Raw genomic sequence first — 24,523 nt, 5'->3', positions numbered from 1 at the left:
AGGACAGAAGATCTTAGAATGAATCGTCAGTTTTTATACACACTGAATACTGCAACCAGCCCGGAATGGATTCACATAATATTTTGAAGCTGACTACGATGTATAAGCATTTCGCTAAGACAAAGAGGTTTACTGGGGTTCCATGGTGATCCTGACCCCTCCAGAGACAGCTGTGGCTTTATGTGCGACACACACTTTTTTTTTTTTGCCTCATGACTCGATTTCAGTGAATATACTTTTAACTTATAAACAAGTATTGTCAGTAAATTCCTCAAACTTCCTAAGACTTTCTTACTCTCTAATCTTAAGCTCTATTCGCTCTACCGGAAGCTTCCACTGAAGGGGCGTTCACTGAAGGAGAGACTCAATCACAGCCTCTGGCTTTGCAGATCTTTTCCTGAGGAGAAAAGAAGCAAATAAAACATTTAAGCTCCATGCCAACACAATAACAGCTGATGCACTGATGAAACAGACAACACATGAAGTAGAGCTGGACAATGCTACAAAAATGTACTGAAGCCAACTGTTGTTCTGTCACCTGGTCTGATAAGAAGCTACATTGGGATTATCTAGTTTTCAGGGTGTGGTTTTTACCTGCGGCCTGTCTTGGGCCTAGACTTGCCACTCTTTGAGATCCTTGGCCTGTCCATTCTCATGAGGGACTGTCTCATGCTTTCTTCAGTGTAAGCCAGGTACACATGAGAGAGGTCCACCTCAAATGGCTTTACCACGACACAGAAAGAAGAACAGTCACTCACACTGAACTCCACACAATATAAGCACTGCATTGCCAGTGTCTCAGGATATCTTTAAAATGCCTACAGTAGTTTGGTATACTTTGTTAGCATGAGAAGAGCAAACAAGAGAGCATTCTGTAAGAGCGTGTGTATTAAGTGAAAAACAAAACAAAAACAAAAACAAACAGCACGTACATCCTTTTCTTTTTTGTCTGGGACAAGAGCTTGTTTTCTCATATTGTTTCCAGTGTAAGCCACACATTTCTGGGAAGAGTAAGCAAAGAAATAAATTAGATCGTGTAGCATAATAAGAGTACAGTAGAGACAGATCTGAAGAAAAACAATGCTTAGGATAGACAGAAACTCACCAACTGCCACTCTCCTATGTCTTCATTCCAGTGTACATAATTCTCAATCATATCCTGTAAATGAGGGATTAAAGAAGGAATGCTTTTGAAATATGTCTTACAGTGACTCTGGTTACATAGGCTAGATGTTTCATTAAGTGTTAATACAATATGTACTTTCTTTTCAGTAGAACGATCGGGCAGTAGACCGATGTGGCAGTTTGGCTTGCGTGATTAATGGTAATTAGCAAATCACATTCACAAGAGTCTGTTTGTTAAACTGCAAACAGAGCATCTAAAATACGCCAGTATCATGATTCCTGCACTCATTAATCAGCGGGTGATGTGGTTCTCGTATCAAGGCTATTACGTATAGAACGCTTAACTTTTCAGCTTTTTTTTTTTTTTTTTTTGCTGAGAGTCACCTTCTGATAGTGTCTTATGATCTGCGCTGATGATACGCATCAGCTGTACATGGTAACCAAAGTGTGCAGATTCTGAGAAAGCTCAGCGCTCTCTCTCTCTCTCTCTCTCTCTCTCTGTCGCTCACAAACACACATACTTGATATTCCTGTGGAATAAAGTTGTCTATGATGAGCATCTGTAGTTTGAGTTCTCGGCTCAGTTGCCGTATGTTCTCCAGCAGACCCTCGATCTCTCGGTTGTGTTCCTGCTGAAGGTCGGCCATCTGAAACAAGGAGAGAGATCTGAGTGACTTAAACAGCCTCAGCCTGAATTCACCTCTCCCCATATCAGTGACCTAAACATGGGTGCTGGGGGTTTCCATGGGTGAATTTCTGTTTTACACAGTGATGAAGACCAAGTGACAAACGTCTCTGCAATACTTGATCATACCTCTGATTTGGCTGCCATCAACATGGTCCACACTTTTTTAAGTTTCTTGGTTTTTCCTTGGGCCTCCTCTTGCAAGCTGGTATACTTCTCCTCGATGTCCAGACGCTCTTGCTGTTTTGGAGAAATATCATTAAAGTGGCAGTCAATCGCAAATTGGCACAACAAACTTTTGCAAAATCTTTTGTAGAAATTGTTATTTGATTCCAGTCGATACAGAACGACGTGGCGAGGACGTGTTGAACATTTTGTACCTCTTTCTCCTCTAGCTCTCTACGAAGCTGCTCCGCTCTCTTTCTCCGCTCCTCTAGTTCGTTGTTGGATTCTTCCAGAAGCCTCTCCTGCTCCTCGGCTTTAGCAAGCAAGTCTACTCCTCCAACAATGACCTTCTTCTCTAGAGCTGACAGTTTCTCCAGTAGAAGCTGGTGCTCCTGCCTGAGGTTAGAACATACACACATATGTTTAAACTAAAAGCATCTCAAACTTCTCAGATCCTCAAACACTACAAAATAAACACTTGAGAATTTAAGGAATCTAAATAAAAACCAAGTAAGGCTACCTACTTGGCTGGTTAGGGTTAAACTAATTACAGTTGAATTTCACAATTCTTGACTTCTTAAATTGTGAATAACATCTCATGAATGAGTTATCATTCATAAATGAGAAACAAAGGCTTTTGAAAGCCTGATCAAATCAGTGACATACTGCAGATGTGATGATGCTGACCCACCAGCAGCTTGCCTTGAGTACATTTGGGAACGGAATGTATTATCAGAGGGGGACAGGACAACAGGGACAGGACAGCTTTGAATGTGCTGCTGACTCACTGGGCTTTGAGTAGGTCTTTCTCTCTCTTCTCCAATTCCGCTCGAGCTTTGTTCCTCTCCTCTTCCTCCATATCCAGTTTGGCTTCCAGAGCCTTCCGCTCCTCCTCAATCTTTGCCTGCATCTCCACCATTTTATCTGGCGATACCTTCTTCTTCCCTGTTTTTGATACATTCCACATTAAATACATATTAATTAATAAATATGCTCATGTTGAATACATAGCCAAACAACTTATAACCTTTGATAGGAGAGAATGCATTAGTTTAGCCTGAATTTGAGATACAGCTACACGTTCCACTTGATTATAGCTTCATTTCCCATCAGGCACCTTAAAACCTACATTTTATTTACTTAAGTACTCATGACCATTAATAGAATGAGAAGTTTAAAGGTAATGGAGACAACATACAACACGTTAATGGTGTGAAAAGGACATGCTAGAAACAAAACTGATACTTTGACTTTGATATCAAGTTTTCTATTTTACTGATACCATTACAAAAATAAGATCACATTTAAATAGAAGTTGGTTTGAATCGAACGGGAGGTCTGAAGGCTATGAAGGTTCTCTCACCAACCTCTTTGATCTTGAATAAAGAAGAGATATGGCAGCATTTTGCATCAAAGAAGAGGAGAAGACAAAAGTACACATAATTTTGTTACTTAAAAGTCTAAAGCGAGAGAAATACACAATGACCACTGGCTAATTTAAAGAAAGACTCACACACAACATGGATCAGCATGTAAGACCAGACATAAAACAGGCGAACATGACAAAAAGGTTGTGAAATTGAGAGATTTATGAAACACAATTTGCTGGATATGATCTGTATAAACTGTAAATGAATTTTTGTCATACACTGTTTGTAATTCAAATGGATTAAACGGACTTCAATCTACTCTTAACTATAATATGATTAAATGAAAGACTTATGAATTATCACTGTTTTGTTCATTACTCTCAATTACTGCTTACAGCTGCATTAATTTGCATTAATCTGATTATTTGTTTAGCCTAATACGAGAGCCGTTTTATGTCTTTGCTGTTTAAACAGCGGCAAGACCTTCAATACACTCATTAGCACTTTCACTGTAGGCTACCAGATCTAATCAAAAATAGTTATTAACACATTGAGCATGCAGAATGTGGTACAACCTGTGAGGCATGCATAAGGGAAGGATGAGCAGAAGAAAACAGAGATCAGTATCACTTTTGTAGCTTAGTGGTCATATATCAGCAAATATATGTGATACAGGACCACAAATTTTCTGGGTCAATAATCATAAGCATTCTCGAGACATAATATTTAAAAAAAATATCATTCATGTATACACTAACGCATAAGTAATGACAAATTTAGCATTTTATTTTGTCAGTTCTGCACTTATGCAAGCTAAAGCTACCCCGCATATCTAATATTTATACTATGGCAACAAAATGTGACAAAAGAGAAAAAATTTTGTAGCAAAAGTAGCTTATCCCTTTTTCAGCAATAAGTGAAAGCAATGTGTTTCAGCAATATGTCACATTCTCAGTAATATATACTAAATACACCAGTAAACCAGGTGAATCCGTGTACCATGAGTTTCACCCATTGACATGTGCAGAGTCATAGGCAACTTAAACAGCAGGAGCCAAAGTGGACAACCCTTACATTTCCTTATTTTAACACTCCCTCTAACCACTCATGGGTGCCTTAGTACACTTGTGCACTTAACCTGTAATTATGACAGAAATGCATTTGTTAAAAGAGCACTTCAACTTGTCCATAGCTATGCAGCCCTGTCTTTGCTTTAAAAAAAGCCCTTAAATGAATGCATAGCCATGAGATTAGTAAGCATTGTGGCTTGAGCATACACACAATGATAACGTTTCTGCTTGGGAGTCAAGAGTGGGGGCTTTACAAGAGTGCACACAATCAGGACAGAGGTCAAGGGTGAGGGGGGTTTAGTGGTTATTCATATGCTGCAACCCACTCACTAGTCTGGCTTTTGTCGTCAGAACGCTGAGCTATATAGCAGTCAGATTCTGAGCTACTGCTGGCACTGCCTGCAAGAGAGAAAAAAGCTGCAAAAACACCAGCCAATGCCAGCAGTGACGAAAAACAACGGAATAAAAAGAGATTATAAATACGATAAAGGGTATGGAACAGAGACTCGACAACACATAGGACCGCAAGCCGGTTTTAACTTAACTAAAAAGTGTAAAAATATGCTGGGCGGAATATCGAAAAAAAACCCCAAAACTTGGTAAATAACAACAACCACAACATTGATCACCAATGCAGTTTTCCATTCTGTCGGTAGTTTTGATCATTTCATCTTGTTTTCACCCATGTCGTTTCATGTAAATCAGAAGTACAGCAGTTAATCAAAGCTGTGTTACATACATATTTATCTGGTTATCTCCCACATGGCACTGCCAGTCCGGCTAAAGAACACATTTACTGTCTTGCTTTTTTTGCTGACTCAGTTGGACATGTGTGGGAACACATATGGGCTTGCTCTCAGTGACTGGGTGCTTGAGTATCAAAGATATTACCTACTGCTAAAGCTTTTCTTTAACAAAGGAGAACAAAGCATCAGAGTGAGTGGGCATTTCATTCGTGACTTCCTGCATACTATTACTGTAACTGAGACAAATGAGACGTGGCTCATTCTCTTTAACCTCAATGTATCTGAGATGGTTGTCTCTTTGGGGTTCCGGAGAAAAAGCGATGCTGAGTCAAAGTAAAACTTGCTCATGAAGATTTTTAAACGATCTTGTTATTTTTAATATATCTAATCATGATCATTATCCTCTTCTTATTTGTACAGTTTACTGCAAAGAGAGACATCAAATATTAACTGTATTAAGACATTAAGTTTGTTACTACACCATAGACCTCTCTAAAGGAGTGCGTAGGAGTGTTTGAGTGAGAAAAACCATAGCAAGACCCCATAAAGGGAAAAACCAGTTACCATTTCTCACATTACATGCAGACTAAGAGAATTTTCCATTCTCGGCCTGTGAGCCGGTGTACAATCGTCGAGTCTTAATAAGGTGACAAAGGGAGACCCGTACCTCTTCGCTTCCTTCGGCGTTCTCCTCCGTCTTGCCCCTCGTCTTCCCCCTCATCCATCTCATCAGACTCACTGCCTTCAGATGCAGAAATCTCCTCCCCTAGACAGGTGCACACATATATTCACTCTTCAGTGAGTTTCAATGTATTTGAATTGCAATAATGGTGAAAAGAGTTATATTTAATATCAAGCTATCATATTTCAAATTTTTTGATCATTTTAAACTTCTATGAATAACTGAGAAACATGTATGTTTTTCAACTTTATTGCAAGGAGAATATAGGCCTTTGCGATAAGAAATGCTAAATATATCTGCGATTGGTTGAGCACAAATACTTATTGCTAAGGTATGAAAAAAAACCCCAAAACAAACAATTTTAACAAACAAAAAATATAATTAGGAACATGCAGGAACAACAAAAGGATGCTGGTTCTTGAAACCAGACCTGAGAACCTGGGTACAACAAACCAACACTGAATAACTGTGGTTTCACACTTCCTTTGTTTCAGCCAGTTCAAGTGAAGTCAGCACAGGTCGCTAGAATTCTGGGGTACATGTTAATACCATAAACAAACACGCAACATGATGAGGTCCAGTGGAAAGTCATCGACAACATTCTTGAAAATTGTTCATCCAGCAATCACCTTCTCTCTCTCTTTCTGTCAGTCTCCATCTGTCTCTCTCACTCTCTTTTTCTTCTCAAATAGTAATAACTAACATTGCACAATCTTTGCAGGCCTATTTTGTGAGTTGTAATGGTTTATGGTCTTCTTCATAGAGGGCACAATTCCCAATTCAGAACAGTTAAGCTCTAAATTCCAGTGTAAATGTGAATCTGGACACTGGATAGAGACCCCATAACAGCAAAGGGAACAGAAAAACAACAGAGTTCTCATTCAAAGGAATGCAAAAGTGTGAATGCAAAGCTTTAAAGTGGACTTAAAGTGTGGACTTAAAGTGGACTGACTCTGGACTTTTTAAAGAAGACTATATGTGAAAACAACTCTGTGTGCTAGTACACATTACCTTCTGCAAGCTTTTTCTTAAGCTCCTCAATTTCCTTCTGAAACTGGCGTAGGAGAGCATCTTTGGGATCTTCATTGATTCTAGCTTTGTTTTTGATATTCTTTGCACGGTTGGCATAGCGCAAGGTGCTAATGGTCTCATCATAGTTGTAGTCAGCAGGTCCAATGTTTGCACACTAGAGGAAACAATATCACAGAAATTGCTACATGTACAGCACTGAAATGATAAATGACTTACTGAGTACCATTTAACTTAATTGTTCCATCAAGGGAAATACGGCATTTATGGGCATTTTCTATTAAATGTAGGAATAATGATATCAATAGCAGAATGACGGAAACACTACCTCATGAAAAGAGATAGCACACTTATATTCGTAGTCATCATTATTATATCTATTTATACCATCATGGTTTTGGAGTTTCCTCCCAAAGAGTCTTGCAGTAGTCGTGTGAGCTTTGAGTTTCTGTACGGCACGTGCGTGCTCTTTCCATCCACCAGTGCAGAGATGACATTGCCCAGAGTGGACAGAGACAGGTTGATCTTTGTTGCCTCTTTAAGGCGCTGACCAGTAGCACCTGTTTTCCCTTGTCTCTCAGATCCCTGAAGGAGAAAATATCATGAGATTTTGACATAAGGGGACAAACAAAAAAAAAGAAAGAAAGAAAGACAGTTAAAGACATACACCACCTAATTTTCAATACTGTATGATTTTTCTCAGACTTCCCCTATAGCAGATCAAAACAGATGAATAATATAGCTAAATTTTTGAGGAGGTAAAGTGGAATCTCTGTTTGTTTCATATGCTTTTAGTTGAAGGCCTTAAAAGGATTTGTTCAACGCTTTAATCTAAAACAAAATGAAAAAACAAAAATATGCCTTGTATAAATAGTCAGTTCGCGATACTACACTGGGGACTTCACTGGGGAAGTGCTGATTTTTAACAGAGATAGCAAGATCAGATTGTTGTACTCTTTTCAAAAGCATTATGATCACTGGAAGTAACTGAAGGTGCCAAGCCAGCCAAATTGATGAGGAAGTAACTGAAATGTATTAGGCACTGTGCTTCAGCATTTTAACATAAATCAGTTGCATTAGATGTGTGTGAAAAAACAAGTACAACTGATAATTAGGTAAAGCACCCTTTTAACCCTTTTTAAATTACTTGACCTTACCGCAAGGTCTACCAAGTGCAGTTTTCCCATGCGAACATGCTGGTTTCCATCAATGCCTTTTTCACTGCACTCAATAGTAATGGTGAAGATAGCATGAGACCGCGAGCTGTGCTCATTCATATTGGTAGCACCCACAGATCCTAACCAACCAAAAAACATCAAGTCACTTCAAATCAGATGTCAAATGTTACTCGCCAGTCTGAATGACTAGAAGTTAGAACATGTCTTGCCCCCCACCCTGCAGATAACAACAAATCTAAAAACAGTTAGATCAAATGCATTTTCTCTTCCTATGTGTTTGACACCATTGTTCTCCAAAAACTACTGCACATGAAGGCAGTCCATTTTAAATAGCTCCTTCCTTCCCTCAGCAATATACAACATTTATGGTCCTGGAGGTGTGCAAATTTATTCATTTTTACGCACATGATGTCACAGAGACAAGGTACAGAATAGAGTATGTCCGAAATTCAAATTTGCATGCTTACGGTTCTTGTGCCCCAGTGTCATAATCCTGTCCATGTCATCTGCATTGTTTACCACGTAGCCAGAGAGATCTTTGATGTAAACCCCCACATCTGGTCTCTCCTTCACCTGTTTGAACATAATTGAGAGGAGGAACAACACAGAGAAGTTAAGTGAACACATACAAAGAGGTACAATGAGAGTGGTAACTGGGTTCCAAGGCACCTGCACCATCAATACTCTGGTTGCAAAAAAAGCTTCGATGAAATTCAAGTGAGACCACTGTCATTGGAAAATAATCATTCTAAGAGGCGAGATTTAGCAGTGCAATACAATTTAAATTATAAATAAAACATAAAACATAAACACTTTGGCAGACTGTTTTTATATTACAAGCGCTGGATCACAAGAGTGTGACTGTGTCATATCACATTAATTAGTGTTGTTTTTTTATGAAGACTTGTGAAACTGTCAATCTCACCTCCAGCCTCTGCATCTGGTCCTTCCCCAACAGGTCCCTCACTTCCTCATTGTAAATTTCCAAGTATGAAACTCTGACTAAAAACCTTAGGTGAGAAAATGAATGTCACTTCGGGTTGTTCTGACACTTTCAATACTTCTAAAATTTGAATGTACACAATTTTAACTTCATGGTTTAACCACAGTGTCCGTGCTTCAGTCCTGGTTTCTTTACCTGGTGTCGCCCTCTGCCTTAGCAATGTGGCCAAAGATATGAGCAAACGAGTTTGGGATAATTCCTCTGAGCTCCGGCACAGCCCTCACTCCTTCCATAGTGAACGTTTTGCCAGTTCCTGTCTGACCATAAGCAAATATAGTTCCTGTGGAAGAAAGATGTAAGTTCAGTAAAATCCAAATTTACACTGCTCCATGTGAGCTTTCTCCAGTTACCGAGTATCCAATGATGGTTTTCTTTAAAGAATCTTCACAAAAAAAAAGCACCAGTTGCTCAGTGGAAATAGGCCAAGTGTTATTTCAGAATGCTGTTTAAAACTGGAATTCCTCATTTTTTACTGGGCTCATATATACTCATTATGAGCTGAGCAGAGTTCTGAAAGAAAAAGTACATCGATAAATGCATGCCAAAGACATAACCTTTACTCACCATTGTAACCCTCTAATACTGAATCAATAATGGGCCGCGCAGTTAAATTGTAGACATCAAGCTGTTTGCTGTCTGGGCCAAAAACAGTGTCAAAAGTGAATGTTTTGGGTGGCTCACTGGGTGACTCAAGTTTGTTCACGGTAATGGTCCCTCGAATTTCATCAACAGTGACTGACTGTTTATATCCCATCATCTTCTCTTTCTGGTTAAGGGGCCGACATCGCACCACCACCTTGACATTATCACTGACCTCTGCCCTCTCTGATTTATCAATCTTGTTACTCTGTTTGGAAGAAAAAAGGGAAAGGGAAAGGGAAAGTGAACAGTTAAATTTAAAGAGACAGCAATTAGTTATTCAATTCAGGAAGAGGTCGCAGGGAATATAACACACAGCAGCAGTGGTAAGATAGGTGTAGCAAGCTTTGGAAATTTCTACAGAATACTTGTCACAATGAGACTATTTATATATACCGCTAGCAATTAAGAAGTTGCTCGTGTATATAATTTAGCTACTCTCAGTCATCCGCATTAAATTAAGTAGTTACATTGTAAACCGTTCACTACATCAGTGTAGAGCTATTCTTAAGAATAGTAAGCGGTAAACTGCAGCGGCTGACAAAATTAGTAATCACCTAGCAGTATGAGGCCGAAGGCTTTCTGTTGCTAGGCAATCTAAACTATGCTGCGGTATAAACTAACCAGTTAGCAAGAAAAAGCTAACGTACCTGCTCTTCCTTGCAGACCGCTCAGTTAGCATGTCTTATTGCAACAATTAATGAGCTAATCAAACTATTTAGATTTTTAGACTATTAAGTATTTAGATTAACAAACGTCCCTAAACAGATGTAAAGCTGTCATCATAGCAGCCGTAGCTACACTTGCCAACTCGGAAGAGTCATAAGGGTCGTAGGCCATTACAGTCTCAATATTTTGTGTCTTATTAGCCAAATAGCATATTTGTTCATCATGACGTCATGTAGCTAACTAGTTAAGGCTAGCGTTAGCTATTTTATGCATCTGGGTTTACACATAATGCAAGCTGTTGACAGCGCGCATCAAGTAAAAACTGTTTCGTTATTGAAAATACTCTGAAACATTCACATGTTACCATTGTTTTTCATCACAATGATATACAAACGACACTGGAATATGCTTTGCAACCTACAGTATGTAGCTATGCTACACGAGCTACAATTGAAGACAAGGGAGTAACCGCTGGATAAGCACAGCATCTAAGAACATTTTAGCTTATTTCTTACCGGCATTTTGAGACGTTGCTGATTTTGGCCTTATTCAACCATAGGAAATAGTGGCAAAAACATTCAACCCTTGAAATCTATATCGAGAGATATTGTTTTACACACAGCGCCCCATCCCAGTCTCTCCCTACACCGTTTATTTTTCCAGCCGAACGGAGCCTGCGCACGCAGTTGGGCGCGTTCACGCAGATCATCCCTGGAAGTACTAAATTATTAATAGGGTATACCGAAGGAATTGCGATGCTACCAAATGCATTTACAGTTCACAATCATCTGTCTTTCCCTCTTAATACTCTACATTTTAGCTACACCATCGAATTTTTTGACATAGTAAATGCTCATTTTAAAGAAAAGCTCTTATTAAAAGCTCATGTTAAATGACCATTCAATCCTAGCCACAGGTGTCTCCAACGACCCTTAACGACGGTCGTTGAAACTATAAGGAGAACTAACTACCAAGTCACATGATGACCTTGACAACGACCCCACGGAGGTTAAATGCCTGGGACTCCCCACCAGTCAGTCAGAACTGAAGAAACCTCTTGGATGAGAGGTGAAACGTCTTCAAGAATCTACAACCAAGTCCAGTAGCCCTTGACTTGACCCTTCTTGGATAACTATGACCTGAATGACTAAGAATTTTCACGGACTCATATTATATGTTCCTCTCCAAGGCACAGAAGTCAGATATGTGTCTTCAAGTGAGCTGATTATTTAACACAATGAAATGCATATTACTACTGCTTTGTTTCAAACGAACTAATTATGAAACAATGAGAAGTGTATTACAACTACCTTTTTTCAATATGATTGATAGTTTAGTTGTTGGAGAAATATTACGCTCCCTTAAGATAACCATTGTAGCAACCATGATAAACAATGTAACAACAATGTATTCATTATTATAGCGGTGAATCAATGTAATCATTTATATTAACAGTTATAACTATACAGTCTTTTGTACTGCAAGATATATCAAGTTCTCTTCAAAAAGAAGAGGCCTGTGAGGCCCTTTAGGAAGCTGCATGTGAGATAAGGAAGGCGCCTCTGCCAGAGTGTTGTGGTCAGTAATAATGTATGTAGAGGGTGAAACGTTCAAGGTTTCATGGTACATCTTACTCCACTAATGAGCAGGGCAGTAAGTATTGGTGACAGCGTATGCTAGATGTAAAGTAAATAAGCAATAATGATGTAACGTAAATCAGAGACCACATACGAAAAGATGAGTATCTTTTGTGTATCTTTTTTTGAGAAAACATGTAAAAAAAATAGGTGCTTTGTGAGAAGGCATCAGTCACTCCCCAGGACCTGACTCACTTTGTTGTATGCTTTTTGAACTATACAATAAACTTACACTGCATCTGACTCAATATTAGACTCCTATTGTTTTGTCTCAGAACAGGTATCATGTGGTGTTGGGACTCAGTCCCATTTGGCCCAGGCTGAGAATTTCACCCACATAGTGTTATACTGATCGATAGTGTAGTGAAGAAATTATGACCTTTTCACCTTCAACATTTAACTCATCAGAGCTAATCAAGCTTACGTTACATGACCAGTTTACTTAAAGGTTACTGGACCACAGCCCTTGTCAGTTGTTTATTTTGGTTTTATTATCTATTTTCATTAGAAAGGATCTAGCACATATTTTGACATAACTAAAAAACTGATGGGTCGGCACAGTGGCTAGCACTGTTACCTCACAGCATGAAGGTCTCAGGTTCAATTCTCGGCCGGGTGGCCAGGGTCCTCCCTGTGTCTGCATGGGTTTCCTCCCACAGTCCAAAGACATGCAGGTTAGGTGAATTGGAGACACTAAATTGCCCCTGTGAGTGTGTGTGCCTGTGATGGAGTGGTGACCTGTCCAGGGTGCTTCCCTGCCTTTTGCCCTATGAGCGCTGGGATAGGCTCCAGCACCCCTTGCAACCCTAACCAGGATAAGCGGCTTAGATAGTGAGTGAAAAACTGTTATAACTGTGTTCTTTGAGCCATTTCACTAACAATAGTAATAATGAGTACTATATTGTGATGCTTTGAGTTAATGTCACCAAAACTTGAGGACACAAGACAATGATAGTTCATATTTTTGTTTTGTATAATGTTTTTTTTTGTGTAATGTTGTATAATTCCTTTCCTGATTCATAGGAGTGATCTTCAGCACAATGTTCCAGTTCAGTGGAAGAAAATCCCAAAACACAAAACACCATTGTCATGATCTTCCATTTTTCCTTTATTTCCAGGGTAAAATGGAAAAGAAAAAAATAGAGCATCTACCTCTCCCGTTGTTTATAAGGGTGTGCACAGCTTTACCACAAAATGTATTCCAAGAGGAGCTCATACTTATGCTTCAACAGGGAATAAACATTTGGGGCACAAGACAATGACTAGTTGACACGAAGGCTCTGCAGGTATCAGAAGTCAACAACAGGTGCCATAAACACTTATGGGGTTAATTTAAACATTTGAACATTTCCTTAAGTTGGTTCTTTTTTCTCCTTCTCACTTTCAATAGCTAAGATAACCAACCTCAGAAAAGGCACTAATAACTGAAAGAATGGTTTCAAAGGTCTTGTAAAGGGACACTTTATTCAGGAACTAGTTGGTGTGTTTCTTGTGAGTGAGTGTATATAAAACATGCTGTGTTTTAAAATTTATAAATACAGTTATATTGCTTTCTATCCCTTTGGAACAAATTACAATGTAACAGACTGACTGCATGTGATTGCCAGCACAAACAGTGAACACATTCTAGTCCATACACATCCACTGACATGGAGTCATCCCAATTTAAAGGTGCAATTTAATTGACTTTGTCCAGAATCTCTACAATACTGTTGTGGAAAATTCCAGTTTTTCCGCTACTCTCCTGGGTTATAAGAACCCTTCCATCGTGTCGTGGCCTTTGTACCATAACCATCTCTCCCTCCATTAGGCTGAGCTCAGCATCAGTCTGAGCACTATAACCCATTGCAACCCTGTGTCTGTGAGCAAAAAGAAATTTGGAGAAGTCACCGAATGTGATAATAATCACGTTCTATAACTGATCATAAACTGATAAATAAAGCTTTTGTTGGAAACAATAAAACATTTCTCAACACTATTATCGTCATTTGCAAATAGCACAGTTTCATATCGGTGCTGACATCTGTTGTTTTAACCTTTGACTGTAGTTATCTAATCATTAAAAGGCAACTCCAGGCAAAAAGCATGACTTGAATACATTAATTACTCATAACACAAGGTGTACCTAGTTATATACTAGTTATATATACTAACTATATATACTAGTATAATACTAACTAGTATTGTACTAGTTAGTATAATACTAAGCCCAGTATTTGTTGGAATTCCTTTTCAAAAAGGCATGACATTTACAAACGGTGGGGATGACAGACTAACCTGCTGGGGCTGGACTGGTTGTTGGCAGGAGATGTTTTTGCATTAAAAGGGAGAGAGTCTACAGTAGAATGGTCTTGTGCTAACCCTTTTCTGTGAAAGAGTGTTTTGGTGTCCTTAAGAACAGAGGTACTCCCATCACGGCCTAAGATGGCTGAGGGGTTCCACAGCTCCAGGACTGAAGAACCAGATGAGGAACTAGGCATTGCCTGGCCTTCTGAGGACATCAAAGTCATTCTCGGTGTTGTCTGAGGTGTGTCTTGAGTGAGGAACCGCACTGATTTCACCGGCTAGAGTCACAAGCATAATCACCACAAGGCAATGAGACAGCACATTAAAACAAGCTTCAAAACATTGTGACAATTGCATGTATAATCAACTTTTCTCACTTAATGGGGAGAGTCAGGGAAGGGGATGAACAGGAAATGTTACTTTGAAATTGTACTTTTGACAAAACTGTGTTCTTCCAAGTTAATCCAAAAAACACTGAATTACAAAAAAATTTCTCACTTAATATATTAGCGATAATATACTGGCAGAGTCAGAGGACTTTGTACCTTTAGTCATTTTGTTTTCATCTGATAATCAAGAAATGAAAGAAATGAGTAATTTCTTGTTATGTCTACACTGATAGAAAAAAACATGGGAAAAAACGTGATGTTTCTTTCTCAGTAGTGTATGATAAGCAGACAGCAAAACAGAAATAACAGCTAATTTTGCTCATTTCTCTGCAGCAGGTTACACAGGCCAATGTCATATTAATAATTTTAGCCTGTTGCCACAATGGCGTTACGAGATAGTAGTATTGAGTGAATACAGCAGAACATACTGTCTACCTGTCTACACTATCTACCAGTATGTCACAAAAGGGAATTTGTTTTATAATTCCCTAACCAGGTTTATTTTGTGAATTGGCCGTTTGGAAGTTGAGTTGTAGCCCGCGTTTGATGCTCAGCGGCTCATATCACAACAACCACGCCGGCAACACAGTACATCATACGAGACAGATTACTTTCGGAACACGTTCTTTGGGGAATTTTTAGAGGAAAAAAAAGGAAGAAAGACACTGAACAAGAACCAAAGAAGAGGCTTGCTCAGAGCTGTCCCAGACAAATGTAGCGGGGAAACGGGAAAGGCTATAATGATAAGATCTATGCATAGTACGCTTAGTCACAAAATGTCAGGTCCTTTTTTTCCGAACTTGTCACTCTGCTGCATACGCTTTGTGACAAAACCTTTCCATTATTTCGCAATTGAATATCGTTTCAGTCCAGTTTTATTTTTAAGCTCTCTGTGATTAGACAACAGCAACGTAACCATATCAGTTAATCCCTTATGCCTCAAAGTAAAACAGTAATACAGTAGTGCACCGTGGTGCTTGTGAATGACTGTAATCTGAAGGAATGAGAGAGAGGGATACAGAGGTACCGTTTGCTCATGTAAGATATATTTTGAAAAATAGAGAATAATGTCATATAAATATATATATACATACATATATATAATTATAGTGGTCAAATAGTGGTGATAGCATCCTACTGGCTCCCACAGGGCCTTGGTTTTATAGCCTTCTGCAGAAGTCTACGGTGACAGTTTTAGAATGATGTGTGGAAATTACTTCAGACAATGAAAAACAGAGGCTGTCATCCAGGCATAAAGGAGAAATGGAGGAAAGGAGAAATGAAAATCAAATTTTCTTTATCCATTCTTATTAGTAATGCAGAGACGGCAAACGGCTGACACACTATTTGCCTTTTTTTTTTTTTAAATGAAAATCAAATGGTCAGAAGTAAACAGATGTGTCAACCCTATCAAATGAAAGTAATGTTAGAGCCGCAAAAACAAATGAATTAGGTAGATGTAAAAAAAAAAAAAAAAAAAAAAAAAAAAGCTTTTACCTTCTCTGTGTGGTGTCTGTGAGAGTCTGGTTTCACCAAGATAGACTGAGGGATCACAGGTGTCTCCTTATGGCCATTGCCTCTATCCACTGCCTGGAAACCACCACTAGAGGGCACTGTGCCTTCATAAGTCCAATTCTGTGGCCTAATGGGATTTGTGAATAAACCATTTCTCTTTCTTGGGAGTACAGGTGAGCGGCCAAAACCATATATCTGCCCTAAATCTTGAGCGGGAGGTTGAATGTTTGAGGCAGGGTTTGGAGCATAGTAGCTCCCACGGTGGATTAGCCCTAAAAGTACAGAATAAGATAAATGATGCAAAACATATCGTGCCTTTAAATGTCTGAATGGTAATACCTGCCTGGTGACACTTTTCATACACAGAAAGATGCGTTCAAAAAGTAACCAGAAGATATTTTAGGATCTGGTTACCATACTGTATCAATCTTTAAAAAAAAACAACAACAAAAAAAAACAAGGTTATACTATTTGAAAGAGAACAGAACTGTTGCTTACGGTTCTCTCCCTTGTAAGAGGGTTGGAAGGCTCGTCTGATGGTGTCCCACCCCTGGTTTCTCCCCACTTGGGACGCCCTTACTGATGACATCACATGTGGAGGTGCCATAGAGACTGCAGGGACAGCTGAAGAAGAAGTTCCCTCAGTATTTACCTTGTCCAGTGCAAGGACCACGGCCTGGGGTTTTTGTGTTATGGCTCTCTTTCCAGACAGAGTGCTAGTGTTCACAGGAGCAACTTTTGGCTGCTCGAGAAATCTTGCAGAAGTTCTGTGAGGGACATATCAAATCATGCTTTAGTATGTCACGGAATATTTTAATGATCTCACAAATGCAGAATGAGGTTACTCATTTTTGAGAATGATTATTTGGGCTTGTGTAAATAAAATGAAGGAGGAACACTGTTTCACCTCAGCACGGGGGTGACGTAATTGGCAGGCAGGATGCCCACTTTGCCTGTTCTCAGTGACAAACCACGCAGCCAACCTTCTTTAAACTTCCCATAGACACCCACCATCTCACCCTTCCTCAGCTCTAACTCCTCAGAGCGACAGGGTTTATAAGAGTACAGAGCAGCACACCTAAAAAAGGCAATGTGCACACACAGTCTACATCATATCGGGTCAAAGATCTGTCAGACAGAAAGCCACACACAAACACACACACACATACACACACACATGCAGAAGGATACCGCCTACAAATTTCCTATCATGACTTCAGCTTATGAAATTCTTTTTTTTTTGGTCAAAGATTAATCAACACCAGCATAAAAATATAACTGATGAAACGGATATCAGCAGAAATAGACTTTGGTTTGGGAGATGCCATCTTATGAAACCTAATAACACTACTTATAGATTGTAATCCCAATCAGAAACCAGTCTAACCACATCAGAGTTGAGCACTCACACACTGATTGAGAGCTGCTGGGTGGAAGACTGCTTGTTGTCGTTGGAGCCTGGAGGGGTTTGGGGACTGATGAGTGCCATGGTTATGGTGGGCGGGGTCTCACCATTCATCTTCCTCTCACTCTAAAGCAAAATGGAAAAAAAAAAAAAGACAGACAATGATGCCATAGCAGAAGCTAAATAACTATACATGAGAACTCCATGATGTGTGCAACATCAAAATTGCTCTACACGGAGTGGTTTCCACTATTCCAATCTTCAAACACTGTCTTGAGTTTTAATGTCATCAGCTCTCGCAACACGTCTGTAAAACATCAAACGCTGTCATAATAACACAGAAACAAAGGGTTTATTTGACATACATCTCAACTCACTGAGAGAAACCAAAGCCAAATGCCAATCTTTTTATAATATTCTTATCTTAATTGTTCTTGGCACTCCAAGGTGTTCTTTGTCCTGCAGTTCTCGGTACATGTCATACATCATGTTATATTCCTCAATATAATCCATCATTTATATAAAAATCAATCATACTGTCTTTGCCACTACTATTTCATAGTCACAGTACTTCTGGAATTATGTATGTAACCATGAGATTATGTATGTAACCATAATGAGATTAAAAAGTTTATGACTGGGTTGGTCCGTATACAGACTGCATGGTTTCTCTCTGCACAGGTTTCTCTCTTCAACAGGAAACAGAGAGAGATCAAATCTACCTTACACAGTAACATTTTATTAAACATATGGGCGAATGCAATGGAGAACAATCTGTGCTTGAAGCGGTTACATAACAGTAAACTAAACATCACTGACAAGTTCATGCATCAGCTAAGGTCTGACTCAACCAGGAAATCTTGCTCTGACCAAGGCTTATCCTGGGGTGCGGCTCTGAACTGTTAAGACAACTGTGGGATAATGGAACATAATTGTGAGGGCTGAGAATAGCGCTTGAGTCATGTGTATTTCTCTATGACTCAAATCTAATCTTTATTCTTCCGCGCATCCAGTAACACTTGCGCTCTACTCTTATCGCGGCGACGGTACTGTCCACACTCTGCAAGTGTGGCCACGATCTTATGCAATAGGTCGCCAATCTCCACATCTAAAATTCACATGAAAAACGCGGAATCTTTACACCTCTCTGTGCAGAAGTTGACGTTTAATATTTAATAAATTTAAGCTCAGTCATTAGTTCTGTTAAAAGCAAAGCCTTAGGAGTCTCAGATTCACTTGAAAGCCTGCAATTAGGAGGCTGCTATTTCAGTCTCTGCACAAAGTGCTTCATATAGTAGTGCTTTCAACCAGGAGTAATTGGAGACAAAGTCAGTGCTTAACATCTGGAAGACATGTAAGGCTCTTCAAGAGTAACAGAGGGATAATAACTCACTTCTGCTACAGTAAAGGCATTAAACTAAAATTGTTACTGGTCACATTTATTGACTGTAAACATACATTCAAAAGTGGGCAGTGAGCATTGTCTCCTCTATTCATGATTTAACAGTAAAAACAGTTATGAGACATAAACTTACAGTCAATATGAGACATCAATAGTCATAACTGTCATCTGGCATGAACAGGAAAAAAAAAGGTAGCAATGAGCTGTCAGTGCGTTGCCCATGAGTTGAACAAAATGTTATGCACTGAAAACCTGACCTCATCTAACCTCAGCCATAGTCAGTGCCTCTCCTCTTTTCTACCTCATTATACTGAGATTACCAGTACACTAAACATGTCTGACACGTGTTTGCAACACTTGATGGATCAGGAAACACCCATAGAGCTGCAATACATAACAGTTGGCATCAGCTCAAATTATTCAACATTTGGAGTTCATATGGAGTTTTTGTAAACAGAAATTCAGGACTAGACACCCCCCCCCCCCCTCCACTACAAAATTCAATCTACCAACAGCATTAAAATCACATCACAACTAGTAACGACACAACTCTCAAACAATAATACCCTTATTTACACACAGATATAGCCAAGTTTAAAAACAAGGCGTTTTGCCGCTTTGGAAACATGGGGAAATGGTTGGTTAAAGACCCTTGATAATTGGCCCATGGGCAGGTCAGAGTGACAGGTACAGTCACTCTCTTCTCTGATGCGCACGACAATCGCACTATTAATGGCACTGCTGATGCGCAGGAGGGAAAAGAGCCCCTGCCTAGCCAAGAGGAATGAACCTTTCAGGAAGATAAGAGAACAAATGTTACATAAGCCCACAATATGAGTCATGAGCTTGTGGAGGATCAACAGAGGAAGGGGCATTTTTAGCTCTCCAGTAGGTTTGTTCTCATCATGAATACGTAATAAATGACCACAAAGAACACTTCTTTCACCTATCTTAAAAGAGCCAGAGACAGAAAAAAGATTCAGTGTTCTTTTTTTTTCTTCTTCTTCTTTTTTTTTTTTTTTTTATAAGTAAACCTTTGTATGTACTTGCATTTGAGTTCGGGCAGCGAGTTCTGTCTTTTTGTGTCGCTGCAGCAGTTCTCTGAATTGTTTTTTTTTTTCTATGTTCAAACTGACACACAAAATCAAGTCCATTTACAGGTAAAAGAACAACAAAGGAGTTTTCTACTCTTTGGAATTTCTCTTTGCTTCGAGTTTAGTCACAAATGAAAAAATGCATCTCCCTACCTGAACATGAGTTCAGTTTCTCTCCTTCAGCGATGTTTCTTTATAGTTTTACAGAATGTTATCCTCCAGAGGAACAATCACCACTGTCAGTGTGCATGTGTGTCTCTTAGCCCAGCCTCTGAGAGCATAACTGATATTTCTTCGTAAAAGAAAAGAATGACGGTCCCTCCCTACACCATAACAAACAAGTTTTCTGTGACTGCGCACTTCTCTTCAGAGATTCAAAAGACTATAGCAGTCTGTCCTCCCAAAGTGCATTGCACTGCAATACTTCTGTTATGGCAAAACTCCAAAACACCTTTAAAATGGAAATTACGCTTAGATATAGAAACATTTGGGAACTAAACAAACTCTGTTCAACCTATAGAGCAACCCTGTACACACACACACACACACACACACACACACACATGCACAAAATGCCCTAAAAACCTGGCACAGAGTTTTTCACCTTATGCAAGCTTCAGTGAGAGCATATATATATATATATATATATATATATATATATACTCACAAACACACACAAAATCACCATTAGTTGGTAAACGGTTCTGACCTTCCGCAGGCTTCTGCGAGAGCTGTCAGTGCGTTGTTTGGGGGCTGGTGCAGCACTGGCTGGCTTGCTGGAGGCAGTGGGAGCACTGGATCTGATGTGTCGGGGCTGTTGGCCCTGGCTTGGGAGTGGTTGGTTCAGCCTGTTGAGGAGGCTGACATTGTGAGGCCTGTCTGAGCTTTGAAGGGTCCTGTAGTGCTGCCTGTGCCCACCTACGTTAGCATTGACCTTCTCCCCGCTCTCTCTCGGAAAGCGGGGGCGAGATTGCGCCGATTCGCTCCCCTTGCGTTTCTCCAGGAGCTTAAGCGCAACAGGATTTGGCTGAAGGAGAAGAAAAAAGAAAAAAAAAAGAAAGAAAAGCAAGTTAAAGACAGGCTGGGCGAAAGAATAAAGAGCGTCCTGTCTCGGGGTGCCTGGCTCCTGCCTAGGCCACTTTACCTGGAACCTCTCAGCGCCTGTCTCTCACTCAGAAAGGCGACAGCACAAAGCCATTAGTCACGTCTGGATTCCCAACGCACTCTGTGATCGCCATTACCAGAGACAGGCAACCCCTGCTGCTGCTGCTGCTGTTGCTGCAGTGAAATGCAGGAGAGAAGATAGACTAGTAAAGCGGAGGCAGCTAGGATTGATCCTCTCTCTCTCTCTCTCTCTCTGTCTCTCTCGGTCTCTCTCTCTCTCCCCCTCTCCTTACAGAGATGTGTTGTTATGCCACCAAAGCAAAGAAAGCATCACTGTGCCTTCACGCCTGGCTGCCCAGCATCGAGATGGCAGGCTCAGTGAAGCTTGCACAGAGAGGAGAGCAGCCTGAGAGCGAGGCAGAGCCTTTTATCTGACAAATGGCAGATATAATCCAGCTAAGGGATAAAGATATGGTGTCTATCTATGTTTCATTATCCTAGCCGGAACACAGTTCACCAGAAAGACGGAAGAAGCGGAAAAATGCAAACATCAGTCCATTTCAATAGACAGTTGGTGCTATAACTGAGGGTAAAAGCTTATTATCAAATGCTTGGAAGCTCATTCGAGACACAATGAGGAGTAAGTAATGACTTCCCCTGTGTCTTACAATGACACAAAAAGATATGAATATAGTCCAAATCAGCTGGTGACTGAACACTGATAGAGAATGTGTCGAAGAGTATTCATTTTAAAAGTTCCAACCAAGAACCGAGACACCAACTCTAAACTATAATTACATATAGTTAGTAGCACTTTTAGATACGTCTCTGGGTATTTGTGGGCAGCTCATGTTGTGAATGTGTCAATACACAGTATATCATACAGTTCCTTTTGGCTGTTCAGTTATATAACACTACAGATATTGTATATCAATACTGTAAGTGTCTAAGAAAAAAAGTTTTAAAAAGTCCATGCTTACTTCTGTGAACTGCAAAGGAAAGATCCCAATTCTATCTCTCAATTTGCCCTCAATCCAGTTTTCATCCAGAGGTTTGATGACAGTGATGAGGTCTCCCTGAAAGTTAAAAAAGAAAGACAATCATATGAGAGAGAGAGAGAGAGAGAGAGAGAGAGAGAGAGAGAGAGAGAGAGATTCACATGCAATAGGCTGTAAGTGGATGGACAGATGTCCCTGAAGAGGTACACTTGTGTAGGATCACTTGGGGAAGGAGGAGACATTACGTCCATTTGTGTCTGCAGGCTCCTGACTCAACTCCCCAAACTCTGCTCCAAAACCCATTTGGAGCAACTGTTCTCACACAACACTAAACCAAAACGTTCCTTAATGGAGGTTGTGTTCGAGTCAAAACCGTTACGTAATTTTCTCTCTGCTATTCCTCAAAGGAAGACTGATGACTGCAGCAGGTTGTGGACAGCCTCTGGCATACTGAACTCCATCACATCCATCTCCTTAAACTCTTAGTATTTAACTCTCCGAAGTTATTCACAAAGAATGGCACGATGTATTATTTCAGATCTTGGATGAAGAAATTCTCGGTCCATTACATCAATTAAGTTATTCATGATAACAGGTTAAAATGCGTCACATTTTATCAAAGCACACCTCCAAAAAACCCCCAAAGACAAATAATGAACATACGTCAGGCAGCTGAAGTGTGAATGCAAACACGTGTGCTAATCTGTTCCGTCTGAGCAAAACTTTCCAGGTACATTAAAATAAACTGACCTTGTAGAATGTCAAACATTCCTTGCTGTCCTCTGGGTACAAATCTTTAATGTCAAAATTGTAGAGGGCTCGACACAGAGGGAGTTGCTGGGGTTGCTGGTTTCCAGATTGCACCATACTGACAGGACCCAGCCCGCCGCTCCCATTGGCATCACTGTAATACCAGCTGTCATCCGTCCTAGGCCGCAGATTGATGAGGTCACCTGGTTTCACTGAAAAGTCTCCCGAAACTTTACTCCTAGAGTTATCCTGGACTTTAGCATACACCTGCAAAAGAGTATAATGTTAGAAAGCTTATTCACATATCTTGGTTCATGCTAAGTACCTGAATACTTCTTGTACGTCTGTCATGACTGATACTTTGTTGTGCGCGGACAAAATGTTGAGGGAAGAAAGCCTCCTCTAAAGTCAAGTGCCACACTAAACCAAAATCTTTCTCTTGAGTAGAGTTTCAGTTTTCAGCAAATGTAAGAGAATTTGCATCCAGTGAAACTTCTCTCTCTGACCTACTTTCTCTCTCACTGTCAGCATAAACCCCAAAGTGTTCTGGTAGGCATTGTTAACAAGCTTTAGAGTCACTGTGATCATATCCTCAAACAAACACAAGCCATACACACAGATCAGATAACCAGAATGACAGCGCTCCAAATAAAAGTAATGTAATACAAAATACAATCCTGGGAGTGTTTGCAAATACTTCAGAAAAGAATTTAGAATTAAAGGATTTGCTCTTTTTAGTCTACGACATGACTTTTTTTTTTTAATCCTACACACAGTGAGAACCTAGGCTGTGATCTAAATCAGTTTATGAATTTATTAAGTCTGTCACACAACATATTCAAACAATGATACAGAAAGGCTCATTAGAGCATTAAAGAAAGCCACCATGGTACAGATCAACAGTGGTAACTGCTTGAGCTAATCTTCTGTTTCAGTACAACACTTACCCCTTCTGTGCCCTGTCCATGCCTGTGCTGAGAAGGTTGATGATCCTCCTTACTAACAGAGCTGTCCTCAGACAAGGGATTCATATGTCTTGCAGACCAATCCCTAGGTGAACTGAGAGGCCCCTGTTGGAGGCCTTCCAGGAGTCTGACTAGTAAGTGGTTGGCGGGCAGCTCCTCTACTGTCACGGGCACTGGTGCCCGACACTCTGGACAGCACAAATTAGGATGTGATGTCTCCTGACGCTGAAGGCAGGGCTTGCAGAATGTGTGCTGGCATGGCAAGACCTTGGCTGTGACTTCCAGAGGCTCCAGACACAAAGGGCATTCCAGTAGGTCAAACAGTCCCGGGTCCTCCATTTTACACTCCTTGCTTTATGAGTTTATACAGCTGCCATTCCTCTGAGAAATGGCACGCCCTGAGAGCTATACCTGAACTTTGTTAAAAGATACAAATTATCTAATTCACGATTTCCCCCCTAAAAGCACCGTAAGGGCGTAAAGTTAAAAGTCTCAATTCATTAACTCTTACTACATTATAACCTACGTTTGGCTACAATACTTCCGTAAACATGGCTTCATTTTCACATGTAATAGGAAATGCTGCTTTCAAACAGGTGACACTTCACGGAGCAATT

The 24,523-nt window shown here is 40.0% G+C and overlaps 2 protein-coding genes across 2 annotated transcripts; both read right to left on the bottom strand.

The window, feature by feature from the left end:
- Positions 1–240: 240 nt before the first annotated feature.
- Positions 241–10,927, bottom strand: kif3a (kinesin family member 3A). Its single transcript, XM_030794427.1, has 19 exons — positions 10,877–10,927; positions 9,618–9,900; positions 9,189–9,333; positions 8,976–9,060; positions 8,518–8,623; positions 8,030–8,169; positions 7,260–7,457; positions 6,855–7,029; positions 5,823–5,927; positions 4,746–4,814; positions 3,343–3,351; positions 2,764–2,920; positions 2,191–2,371; positions 1,940–2,050; positions 1,647–1,772; positions 1,106–1,159; positions 933–1,001; positions 595–722; positions 241–397 (listed from the first exon to the last, which is right to left on the bottom strand). The coding sequence occupies exons 1-19, from the start codon at positions 10,880–10,882 to the stop codon at positions 349–351; spliced, it is 2,196 nt and encodes a 731-aa protein (XP_030650287.1). The 5' UTR covers positions 10,883–10,927; the 3' UTR covers positions 241–348.
- Positions 10,928–13,676: 2,749 nt separating this feature from the next.
- On the bottom strand, positions 13,677–24,245 carry sh3rf2 (SH3 domain containing ring finger 2). Its single transcript, XM_030766909.1, has 10 exons — positions 23,880–24,245; positions 22,942–23,190; positions 22,174–22,269; positions 20,799–21,116; positions 17,598–17,719; positions 17,096–17,266; positions 16,687–16,955; positions 16,171–16,460; positions 14,276–14,562; positions 13,677–13,857 (listed from the first exon to the last, which is right to left on the bottom strand). Exons 1-10 carry the CDS (start codon positions 24,243–24,245, stop codon positions 13,677–13,679), a joined length of 2,349 nt encoding a protein of 782 aa, XP_030622769.1.
- Positions 24,246–24,523: the final 278 nt, after the last annotated feature.

Source organism: Chanos chanos, chromosome 2, assembly GCF_902362185.1.
Source record: "Chanos chanos chromosome 2, fChaCha1.1, whole genome shotgun sequence".
NCBI lineage: Eukaryota > Metazoa > Chordata > Actinopteri > Gonorynchiformes > Chanidae > Chanos > Chanos chanos.
This window is presented reverse-complemented; position numbering and strand designations above follow the sequence as displayed.

Excerpts from the sequence above, each read along its gene's own strand:
- kif3a (XM_030794427.1), bottom strand. Across the intron at positions 8,624-8,975 it reads ACCAGATGCAGAGGCTGGAG|GTGAAGGAGAGACCAGATGT; the intron begins GTGAGATTGACA and ends ATGTTCAAACAG. Across the intron at positions 2,372-2,763 it reads AAAGACCTACTCAAAGCCCA|GCAGGAGCACCAGCTTCTAC; the intron begins GTGAGTCAGCAG and ends TTCTAACCTCAG.
- sh3rf2 (XM_030766909.1), bottom strand. The coding sequence starts at position 24,245 with ATGGAGGACCCGGGACTGTTTGACCTACTGGAATGCCCTTTGTGTCTG. Across the intron at positions 23,191-23,879 it reads GCACAGAAGGGGTAAGTGTT|GATAACTCTAGGAGTAAAGT; the intron begins GTACTGAAACAG and ends GCTAAAGTCCAG. Across the intron at positions 22,270-22,941 it reads AATGTTTGACATTCTACAAG|GGAGACCTCATCACTGTCAT; the intron begins GTCAGTTTATTT and ends TTTAACTTTCAG.